This window comes from Lissotriton vulgaris, chromosome 7 (assembly GCF_964263255.1).
Source record: "Lissotriton vulgaris chromosome 7, aLisVul1.2, whole genome shotgun sequence".
Taxonomy (NCBI): Eukaryota; Metazoa; Chordata; class Amphibia; order Caudata; family Salamandridae; genus Lissotriton; species Lissotriton vulgaris.
Window position 1 is genome coordinate 1727028840 of NC_141695.1, and position 12619 is coordinate 1727041458.

General features: G+C 45.1%; 1 protein-coding gene across 1 annotated transcript in view; it reads right to left on the reverse strand.

The window, feature by feature from the left end:
* LOC147706462 (uncharacterized) overlaps window positions 1–12619 on the reverse strand; it is a 265480-nt gene that overhangs the window by 80010 nt on the left and 172851 nt on the right. Inside the window, exon 26 of the mRNA XM_086932975.1 lies at window positions 7821–7957. Coding sequence (XP_086789101.1) covers window positions 7821–7957 — 137 coding nt within the window. The remainder of the gene's footprint in view (window positions 1–7820; window positions 7958–12619) is intronic.

The following is a 12619-nucleotide window of genomic DNA, read 5'->3' on the forward strand; positions in this document are numbered from 1 at the left end:
GCTAAAGATTGATGATGGATTCAAACCAGATCTATGACTGGGGTGAGTGACACGGTATGTAGGGGTAAGTTATGGCGGATGATGGAGTCTATGGGGTTTGAGGAGCCTTTGGTTACTTTGCTCCGCAGGCTCCACGCCGCCACAATGGTGAGAATTAGATATGGCCCTGGGGGAGAGAAAACTAGACCTATATTATCTACTGAAGGTGTCCGCCAGGGATGTATTTTAGCTCCCTTTTTATTTCTGGTTTATACTAACGGACTAGAAAGTTTTCTGTTAGAAACCGGTGATGATTTTCCTCAGATCAATGGCAAAAGAATTCCAATGTTGTCATATGCAGATGACACTGTCTTAATGACCCTTACTCCCAATAGCATGCAGATTTGCCTGAATGCTTTTGATATGTTTATGGGAAATTTAGATCTTGGGGTCAATTTTACTAAATCTTTTGCCATGACTTGTGGTCCGAAAAGTGTTAAAATCTGCAAGTACATGGTGAGGGATTCAATTATAGAGAAAGTTGACAACTTTAATTACTTGGGTAACCTTTTTAATAAAAAATTGAACTGGGAACCTTTGATATTAGCTCGGGTTCAAAAGGTTACACAATCAATTGAAGCTCTTTTTCGCTTTGCCAGTAAATTAGGACAACGACGTATAGCAGAAATAATATCCCTGTATAAAGCTAAATGTGTCTCTGCTATGACTTTTGGCGCTGGAGTCTGGGGGTCACAAAATTGTGAAAAGTTGCAGATTATGGAGAATAAATTTATAAAACGTCTCCTATCTGTCCCATCGGGTACGTCAAACATTTTTTGCCATGGGGAGGTTGGTATTGAGTTTGCAAGTGACATTATACACGTAGCTCCACTAGTATTATGGTCTAAAGTTTGGCAATCTGAGGAATTGAAATTGACAAAAGATATCTTACAAGATTGCCTTAAACTTGAGCACTATAGGGAAATTCCATGGCTTCGATATGTTAGAGATACCCTTTATAAGATTGGGCTAGGCAACATGTTTGCAAACCCTGGCATGATCAATAAGGATGCTAAGTCAACTATTAAAAATGCCTATAGTTCTAAACTGGGTTCCTTAAGGAATAGTGAATATGTATTACGTGTCAGGGGCAAACTAGTGCGACCCTTTTATTTATCATATATTATGAATACGTAATGGCGTTTCTACTTGACAAGGTTTCGCCTTAGTACTCTACACTTCCTTTTTGCATTTCCAAAGCAGGGGGGGTGGTGTGAGAAGCTACCTTGTTGCCCCTGTAATGATAAGGTCTCGCAAAACACTCTGCACCTTATTCTTTTTTGCGCTTTGTATAAGGTCCCAAGAAACACCTTTATTAGACCATTACTACTATCCTTTGGATCATGCTATTATAAAGAAGGATATGAATATTTATTATCTTTGTCAACTCCAAACATTTGTAATGCTGTACTGAGTTTTATTAGATCAGCTCTTGTTATTAGAAACCGATATTGAATGTTTTTGAAAACCAGAATTATGTAAATATGTACCGTGGTTTTATTGCAGTTTGTGTTTTTTATATTGATGTATACTTTTATGATTTCTTTGTGGAATCGAAATAAAGTTATTTGAAATGAAATGATAAATGACTGGGGTGAGTGTCTGAATAGTTTCAGCGCTCCGTCCATCAACTCCTTTATGTTTGTAAAATGTGGGGTGATCATGTCAAAAGCGGCCACTTTCCTACACTACTTGATGGGCTAATTGGCCCTGGAAACTCGGGGCACATCGGCTACAAAGCCGGGAGAGACTCAGAATCAGAAGTAGCTGAGAAGGGCCTTTGGATCGCCATCTACATGACTTCTCATGAGTGCCGGGGGGCATGAAACTCACTATGACTTCTAATTTTTGTGTTTAGACTTGTCTTTTTTAACTTCATCCTGCATAGACCCAAAAATGACAAAAGTTGGCCTGGACGACCTAACAACTTGAAATAGGACTGACCCCTTTCACGTGCTCACTTACATAGGGCTTGGCTTCTGCCCCCTAGTAGTCTTTGGATACATCAGACAGCAGGGACCAAAGACTGACATTGTTAAACATCCAAAACATTGTTAAGGGTCCTTGACTGATACCTCCTACCTGTAAGTATGGTACGGCATAAACCTGGTCATTTTAGGGGGAGACATCCCTGTAAACAGTCACAGAAATATTTATGTAATTCAGTAAAATACTGAAAAATACTAGGAGAAAAGCTCCAGAACCAAGCTGCAGAGTATGGAAAAAGAGGAACAGATGTCAGTTTCACAGGGGTGGTGCCAAATGCCTGTCATGCTGTTGCAGCAGTAGATGGAATGGAGTTATGACAGAGGCAGACAGTGCTACCTGCTGGCTCAGTGAGTGGTGTGGCTCACTGGTTAGAGGCGGCAGACCCGAGAGCAGAGAACGGCCTGGGACCAGGGTTCGATTCCCGACGCGGCAGGGTCTTGGACCAGGATCAGCGGACTTGATAATTCTCACCTCGGTGCCTACTCTAATCAGGGATCACACTCGGCAACTCTGGGCATTAAGCTTGCCTCATCTCCACGACGGCCCCTCAAAAACGCCGGGGATGCCTGGTTTCACCTTGGAGACTCCCAGGAGGGACTATCTCACAGGGAAAGCCAGGACGGGTTCCCCAGCGGTCTATAACGCTACGAGGCCTGCGGTGCGGGTAGCAGTGCGCTTTACAAGACACACAATTAATTAATTCATGGGAGCTACTAAAGAGCTGTCCTGCCCAAGTCTAGGACCTGTGGAGATTTCAGAGGTGAGAAATAGTACTACCAAAAATACCTATTCCTTCTGACGGACAGACCTTTCCGCAGATTCCTCTCCTTAAACAGGAGTTCTAAACCAATTCCTCCCTGCAGGTGGATGTGAGTAGTGGCAGCTACCCAAGGAAGTCATGCAACACAGCTTGGCAAAAGTAACTGTGGCTGGATGTCTGGTACGTAAGGCAAGATTATCTTGTGTTTGCTCTACATTTATCAGCTTCTATAATGCCACTATTAAGGATACTGGAGGCAGCAATGGCTTAGTAGATAGTAAACGGATGACCTCCAGAGGGTCATACTTGGCCAGGTCAAAGCAGGTCGCTATACTGAGAATGACCCAACTCAAAAGAAGGTATTTGGTCACTGCCTTGCCCATCTTAGTTCCGGTCAAGCCCACAAAGAGCTAATCATGTGTTCTGTCCTGCAGCGGGCACTCAATGTAGGAGCAAACAACCCAACTGAGGTACAATGTATGTAGTCACTCTTCCTCCTTGGATGGATGTGGAAAAAGGAAAAGAAGATGGAAGGCTATCGACTGGTCTAAATGCAGGCACCACCCTGGGTATAAAGAATGAATAGCTGCAAAGTGTCAACTTATTTGGGTAGAAACCTGCAAAAGGGCTTGAAGTTCGCTGACCCTACAGGGTGTAGTTATCACCACCAAAACTGTTTTCAGGTTAAGTGCCCCGGGCTTCTGTGCATGGACTCAAATAGGTACATCATCGAGAAGGGCAACTCAAGTTTGTAGTCCCACTGAAGAACAATTATCAGAGTGGGAGAAAACAAAAGCAAATCTTCTTTTCAATGCACCTATTGGCGATTTAAACAGGAAATATTGAGCAGAAGACAAACAAAGGCAGGAAGGAACAGATGGCCACCCTGTAGCCATCGCCAGGCTCTGCTGAGCAAATGGCAGTGTAGATCACAAAACAACAGAAAGGTTAGATTTAAAGAGGCTGAAGTACTCCGACTGGCATGACTGAAAGAAAAAGTGCTGTTCCTGGCTGACAAGAGGACGTCAGCAATCTCATCAAGAAGACAAAAGTTCTCTAACTGGCCCTCCTCAATTTCCACATCCGTAGTGTTTGTGGATTTGGTTGGAGGATCCAGCCACCCTGTTGCAAAAAGAGTTCCACACGGGTAAGGAAGGGGTGGGCAAGTGCTGAACAGCAACAGATCAGCTTACCAGATCTTCTGCGCTAGTCTGAAGACATCAGAATCAGCTGTGCTGGATACTCCTGCACCTTCCACAATACTTTTGACAGACAGGGAAACCTGCACAGCAGGCCTGGAGACCATTTCCCTCCAGAAGGTTCACTGGGAGATGCCTTCAGGTTGAAGTTTATGGCACAAAACAGAGGACACTTTCTGTTCTGGGCAAAGGTGAAGAAATCCACAAATGGAAAGCCAATCTGGAGAAGATCAAATTGTCACTTCAGGGTGCAGTTCTCCGCATGGCCCTCCAGTGGCATGTGCCCTCAAACAAAGAGAGCCTACGAGATTAGCTGATACCAGGAAGATTCCCCAAAGGTTTGCCAATTGCCTCCAAATAGAGCACGGGTATTTGCAAACATTTTACCAGGGTCCACAAAGTTTGGTCTGTGATGTGATCGAGGGCCGCACTGATGCCAGCTGTGTGGCCTTCGGGGAGTAGGGTGAAAGGGGGCGGGGGGATTGTGGCATGGTGGGTGTAGTGGCAACGAAGCATGTACATCTAGTGTCTGAATTGCACAATGTGAAACAAAATGTTGGGATTAATCCTGGCTTCTCTACTCAAACAAATTGAGTGATCCTAGGCAATTGTTTTATTTCACTCTACCTCCTTTTTGTTCATTATCACATACATGACCTCGTGATCTGTTACAAAACCTTCTGTGCTGGATTTAATAAACTATAATGCTGATGTATAATAGAAACACAGGTCACCAAAAAGGTTCACATAACACCTGACTTGCCTCTAAGTTCACTACTGGCATTGTTGTCAGGGAGGGGGGAAGAATGAAAGTTTCTAAATTAATGTTTGAAAATTTTCACTTTTAATCTGATGTGCTAAAGTTGAAATGGTTCTGCATGCTAAAGAAATGCACTTTTTGAATTGTAAAAAGATGGAACATACTTTTACACATTTAATACAAGATGTCTTTAAAAAAGGTGTTTCTAAAGTTTGGCGGTGCAGGACTCCTTATTTACTTCCTTTCTTTAACTTCAATTAACTTTTAAATAAATGATTGCACATTTATTTAGCATTTTTTTAATGTTAGTCCTGAGCAGAACAAACAGCAGCCCAGTGCTGCTACTGACCAGGGGACCGCATGTAAAGGTGAGAAGGGCCAAATGCAGCTCCTGGGCCATACTTTGAGTATCACTGTAATAGAGGGTCCACAACTCTATACCATGTGTGTACATATAATAAAGAATGTTGCTCCAGGAGTTGAAAGGAAGAAATGGCCTCATTACAAGAACCACTGAAACTCAAGTCTATTTATGTGCAGGCACTGCAATGACTCTGGGCAAGGTCACAGGAGCAGTCACGTCGCCCATAAGGACAACTCAGCGAAGAGGCAATTATGATGACAGTAGGCTATGCTTCTGTAGGGTTGAAAGACTGATCACTCAAAAGGTTGAAGGGGCTCATTCACCTATGTAGACCCGCATTAACTGACTGGCTCCTGCATCAAGCAAGCCCCTCAGCTCCAGTGCAGATATTGCAGTTTCCTAAGGCACCACTGGAGGCTCCTCATCCACCAAATGGAACTAGAAGAAGACACAAGGCCATGATGCCAAAAAGACAGAAGCCTTTCGAACTGGGATTCGAAGTTGAGTCAGAAGCCTCAGAATCATTGTATAAATATCACAAATTCTCGGATGAAGAAAAGCCCTCATGCGGGTCATGTCCAGTACCATCCCTATAATGGTTAGTCTCTGCTTGGCAGAAAGGTGGGAATTGTGGCCATTGATGGTAAAGTCCAAGCTGAGGAAAAGAGTCCTCATTCACTGAAGGGTATTCCTGACCAGCAACAGGGTCGCTGCATTTACATGGATTTCTGATCATCAAAGTGAAGGGCCATAACTGCCAACATTTTCAAAAAGATATGTGGGTCAGTCATCCGTTTGAACAGTAGAAATCTGGTGCAGGATCCCATCAAGAACGCTCAGTGGGCAGAGAGAACTGGGATATGACAACAGGGGACACACAAATCAACCTCCCGCATTCAGGACTGATAACTTAGAGGGACAACATTTTGAACGTGCTCTCCCGAATAAACAAGTTCAGAAGGAAAGATCTTGGATGGGTTTCAGACCACTGTGCTTCTTTGGGACCAATCAGTAAACTGAATCGAATCCTGGGCCACTTTTTCCAGAGGCATCATCTCCATGACCCCTTTGTTAAGCAACGCAAGGACTTTTGTCACCAAAACGTAGGAGTGTACAGACAGCATCTCATGGTCGAAGGAGGGCGGTCCTGATGGAGAGTAGGGAAAGGGGCATAGCCCTTGCAGATTAGATGGATATCCCGGTGATAAGTTGTGACTGTCTCCCAAATGCTGGAAAAATGAGAGCCACCCCTCCCCCCTCAACTGGAAGAGGCCATTGTGAGGAGAAGGAAAGAGCATGGGAGCCCAATTTTGAGGCAGCAGTGCAGACAGAGGATGGCAGAGGCTATTTTCAGTTGATGACGCCCCCACATCTAACCCTGCCCCAAAAGGAGGGCTGTAGCTGCTGGGGTGTCTGGACAGGCTAAGCATGTGGTCTCTGCATGGGCCATATTGCCATGGAATAGTCACAAATCTTCCACATTGTTAGTCGAATTGTCTCACTGGGAGTCTCATCTGTTATTGACTAAGCTTGTAAACTGCTTTATCAGGTAGTCTTGCAAGCTGGTCGGTGTGATGTTCTCCAATTCCTACAAGGTTTGAGCTTATCAGATCGGAGTCAGGTAGCATTAGCAGTGCGAAATGCAAGGCTGCCATAAGCGAAGACTTTTTAGCCTAATGAGACCGCTTTCTCTTACACTTTATTGGACAGTGCTGGATGCGGAAACATATTAGGATTTTGCTTTGGGAAGGACATTGGACATTGGCCCTGTCACTCAACCGGAGATGGGTGAGAGGACAAAAAGTGGGAGTTACACAAAGCACAGTTATGGCATCTGGCAATCTATCAGTGGCCTGCTGGGCACCTAAGGGGTAGCCCCAAGAACACATTTTATGATCCTAAAAGGCCTCACTAAATGGACAAAATGGTTCCACAACTGAGCAGGAGGGTTGCAGTGTCTCACTCAAAATATTAGACTTTGCCTCAAAAGAGGGCAAAGTTAGCTCCTACACTTCAGAATCAAAAATATAGTCGGAGGAAGGTTATCCTTCTGTGAATCATTATTCTCTGTGCATTCATAGTCCTTATCAGGTATTGTGAAGGCATCGGAGTTGGAGCCTGAACTCCTCCTCCATCTGGGTAAATCTCTGAGCTCAAGGAAGGTGCACTTCCAAGGGAACATCATTAAGTCACCTTAACTTTCTCTTTTTTTCTCACTGCATTGTAGTCGGCTCCAAGGTAGAGGTCTGCGTTGATGAAGAAGGAGCCTCAAATTGAACAGTGACAGCACCTTGACAGGCCCTGATGACTTCTTAGGCCCAAGGTCAAAGCCCATGGAGACACAGTGTAAGAGCTGAAGGAATCACCAGAACCCAAGGGTAGAAAATCTATCCTGAACATTGTCAGTATAGCCAGCCGGAAGGCATGAAGGGGAAGTCACAGTTGAAGCTGCATGGGACACCTGGCAGTACCATTGAGTTGGGTAACAATAAGCATCTGTTATTCAGCACCAAGATGCCTCCGGGTGAATGTGCGCTTTACAAATACACATGTTATGTGATGTTACATGACCCGCAGATGGCAGTGCTGGAGAATTTTTGATGGGGAAAAGCTTTTCCGGACCAGTTGAAAACCAAGAAGGATACTTATTAAGGTAAGCAATCTGTGGAAGATGAATCCATCAGAAGTGAGATAAAGCTTTATACTTACTCGGTCTCTTTGAGTGTGGGAGAGGTCCTCCTGAATGTGCTTAATGGAAAACACCAATCCTTCAGGGCTCAAGTCCTCTAGGTCACCACCAGCAGGAGACATAGCAGCATCAGTAGAGACCCAGCTACCTTCCACTTCTGTAAAGTAAAACAAATAGTTTATCAGACTATAAAACTTGGATTCAAAGTCTGGTATTTGAAAATTTACAGCAGTAAATATACACATATGCCACAAGTAACAACACTGGTCCACCACAAAGACCAAGAAGAAAAAGTAATTTATCTTCAGTAACGATATTTCAGGTGGACATATCATTTTACCACAGATTTCTTACCTTATGAATACTCCTTTGAGGCTTCAGTGTGGTCAGGGAATCTGTTTTCGCACCAGTGACACTTCAAGGACGTCAGGTGGCAAGAAATGGCTCCAGAAATGACTTTGCTTCCGGAAAGGACATCACTAGAGTATATTAGGTGTCTGCCAACTGGTGTGCTGATGCCAAATGCAGAATATCTTTTCTGTTCCTCAACAAGGAGTGCAGAGAGAATCCAAGAGAGCCCAGATAGCAATACTTGACATAACAGATTTGTATATCTTGGGATTTTATTAGTCACAGCACAATCTCATTGAGGAGGAGAGTGGGCGGTGAGCATTCACCAGGATTATGTATCCACCAGGAATAACATTATAGAAGCTAAGCAATTTGTTCTTCTGGTGGATATGTCTTTCTGTGGATTCCATACCTTTTGGATGAGTCTCAATATAGCGCTGATAAAGCTAGTAAGTCATGCAACAAAGTTTGGGCAAAGTACCAGTCACAACATGCCTGAGATGTGAGTCAATATGGCTTGCCTAAAGCTTGCCAGGATGAGCATATAGCTGCCCGGCAGTTATTAGAAACTGAGACGCCTCTCTAAGAAAGAGCCATGGAAGCAGCCATTGCTCTTTGCTGGCCTTTCTCGGCCATGGCATAGCAGACCTTTATAAAGACAATACAAAATGTTGCCTTTGGTCATATGCTTGTAGGTGCCTAATAAACTTAGATGATGTCACGTTTAGAAGAGAAGTCCTGGCAAGAGACGTTTGGCATCATCTGGTGAGGTTGGAGAATTCTTAAGAACATTTTTTACTGACTGTTAGAAATGGGGGTCTCTAGTTGGCAATAGCTGACGTCACTGTCCAAATAGGGACCCTTCTTCCTAAGTCAGGGCAAGTGGGCTACCCTCTTTGACAACCCCTGCTCAACCCTGTGGTAACGTAGCACGAGCAGTTAGTCCTATCTCAGAGGCAGTGTGTAAAGCTTCTATGATCACGTACAATAAGGTAGCAATGACGCCACAAAAGGACACAACTCCGGTAGGTATAGAAAAATAATATCTTTATCTAACTGTTTAACTCAAAATTCTAAAAGCGTTTCAACAACTACAATTCGCGTCAACCGGTAAAGACTCAACAAGACAATAACGTATTCACCCAAGCATGACACTGGCTGAGTTCAGGGCCGAGGCCTACTCGACCCGTTGCGCACCACATACCTGTCGTTGAAAGGGGACACAGCACGCAGCTTCTCGAAGACAGGTGGACTCCCAGAGACCACAAGTATTGGTGGTCAAGGCCCGCAGCGTGCACCCACAATGATTCGGGCAATCTGGGACAGGCGGGCGCTCAGCGGCAACAGCACGCGGTTGCGGCGGCCCGGGCTGCTGGTGGCGCTGGTTCTCGTCGTGCAGCAGCTCCGTGGTGGGCCCACAGCGGCTCTCTCTTAGCTGCGGCGGCCCACGAGACGATAGCGACAATCCTTAACAAGGGGGGGACAAGGTGCGGGCACACAGCGGCAGCAGCTCTCTCTCAGCTACGGCGGCACACAGGACAAATCCCAAGGATGCAAAGTTGGCAAAGGTGGAGGCGTTCAGCAGCCACAGCTCTCTCTCAGCTGCGGCGGCCAACGAGACAAATCACGATGATGCAAAGTAGTCAAGGATGGGGCACTCAGCGGCTACAGCCCTCTCTCAGCTGCAGCGTCCCACGGGACAAATCACGATGATGCAAAGTAGCAAGGGTGTGGGCACTTAGCGACTACAGCTCTCTCTCAGCTGCAGCGGCCCACGGGAAAAATCACGATGATGCAAAGTAGCAAAGGGTGCGGGCACTAAGCGGCTACAGCTCTCTTGGCTGCAGCGACCCACAGGTTAAAGCACAATGATGCCAAGTAGCGAAGGTTGAGGGCACTCAGCGGCTACAGCTCTCTCTTGGCTGCAGCAGCCCACAAAGGTTCAGCGTAGGGCTCGAAGGTGCAGATTCCATTGGGCTCTCAGCGGTGGCAGCCCACACGGATCCAGCGGAAGAGTTGAAGGTGCAGATTTAGGCGGGTTCTCAGCGGCGGCAGCTCTCTCTTCGCTGCAGCGGCCCGCTCGGGTTTAGCAAAAGATTCAAAGGTTCAGGTTTAGGCGGGCTCTCAGCGGCGGCAGCTCTCTTAGCTGCAGCGGCCCGCTCGGATGTAGCAAAAAATTCAAAGGTTCAGGTTTAGGCAGGCTCTCAGCAGCGGCAGCTCTCTTAGCTGCGACAGCCCGCACAGGTTTAGCAACAGATTCAAAGGTGCCCAGTCCGCGGTCCTCACACTAGAACTAGTGGCTCCGGATTATTCGATGGAGGTCTCACCTGCAAGTAGGATTCCTTGCACAGGAATTCCGACGGCTGACAGGGTGAAGGTTAATGTCCCTGAGACTTCTGCAGGAGGCGCTCTCGATTTAGGTCCTCAGGTAGTTTCTTCGGCAAGCTTGGTGAAAGTTTTTAAGTCCTTTCCTCTGTCCTCTCGGACAGAATTTCGTCTTGACATCCAGAAGGAACAGAATTGGACAAAGTTCCAACACAGCATTTGATACCTAAGAAGTCTTTGTTCTCCAAGGTCGCAAATCACTGACTCCAGTCAAAAACAGTTTGGTGCAGCACTTGGTTTTGAGGCGACATCCTGTCCTTTCAGAATGAGGGGGTCTGCTATGGGAGGTGGAGCCATCATTCACCTTGCCAGGCACTGCCCTGCTCGGATCAAAGAGTCATCCCTCCCCATGCTCTGAATACCGATCTCTCTCTTCAGCCAGGTCTGACCCAGCTGGCCCTGCTGCTCCAAAACCAGACGGCCAATACACATTCTCGCAACGGTCTACAGTAAAGCTTAGGCAAGAAACTACAGCGTTTTCAGGAAAGGTATTTCAAAGCATGTAATATATAAACGGTCCTTACTACAAGGTGCTCCTCAAAGTCGTGAGCATAAACATATCAAACCCGAGGATCCTATCAGGTTCCTAGGGCCAGATAGGATGATAGAAAGTAATCCTTAACCGGCCCATCCTGGCCTATAAGAATGGATCGTTTCGCAGTAACGACAGTGAAATGGAGGGTAACTTACTATTGAAACAGCCTACACAGATGTAGGCATTATAGTTATCCTTATTCCTACAGTCATTTATATACAGGGAGCATTTGCGCTGTGGCACTGAGTAGCTGTGGCACGGCGCCCAGAACATCTAAATCCAGCCAATATAAAAGAAAGGGAAAGTAGAGAGGAAAGGAGGCCCACGCCAATGATGCCAGGTCTAACACTGACCAGTCTGAAGCCTGGAAGGAGTAAATATACACTACAAACGTACTCCAAGTAAGTAATGTAACAGAGTAAGAGCCAGATGTACTAAGGGTTTTTACAGTCCCAAATCCTGTGATTTGCAATAATCGAGGGTTTACGACTGCAAACAAACATTTTTTTTATGTAATAAAGCCATTTGGAAAAGTTTTTCCCAAATCGTAAGTTGGCGTTTCTCACCCTGACTGAATCACAATTAGAAAGGACAAGTTTAGAGTGTTCCTTCCAAACTGTGAGTCAGTAAGGTATATATCAATGGTTTGTGACCAGAATTTTCATCTCAAACCATTTATCAGCTCCCGACCCAGCAGTTGGGGTGGTAACTGATTTGCAAAGGGGAAGGGTCATCCTTTGTTTTAGGAATCAGAGTGGCAACTCTATGAACAGCAGGTAGCGGTCCTGGAGAGCAATGCCAACTCTCAAAGAATATTTTCAAAATTTGAAACCTTTTTTTTTTTTTTCAAGAAACCCAGTTTGAGAAAACTGGGCTGCTTTAAAAAAAAAGACTGAGTAAAGAACAGAGCACGTACCCCGCCAGTTGATCTAATGGTCCCAGAAATGGGATCCAGGTATATGAGGGGTGAAGAAGCTAGGAGTTGGTACTGCACCTGGACAAAATATATACAATCCAGATATATGCAAGGCAGAGGGTTTTTTTTGTTAACAAAAATATATTTTTATTTATTCATCCATATATATTTTTTTGACCAGCATAAATAACACATAATATTGCACAATCAGACATCAAAATTTACAAAGAGATAAACATAACAAGGATACATTTTCACTATAAGCGCCTACCCAGCAACAAACCACACTTCATTCATACTCTCATTCTCTCAGAATACTACCAACGAATTCTACCTAAGATTCTATCACTCCACTGACATTCATCATTACATTTCCATCATTCTGTTGTATGTCACACATAGGTGGTAAATATGTGGCATAGAACAGGGTCTTATTCAATACAATAACTCATTGTACGGCCCTTTATTTAGAGTGACATGATAAGCCGTAATTCATGAGATATAAGCCGACGCGCGTTTCGGTGTATGGGCCCAAAGGGCCACACCTTCGTCAGGGCTGGGGACTGTTGGCTGGGAAGTTGATGATGATCTAAAAACAAAACACAATGCCTTAATATTTTTCTAAAAAAAGC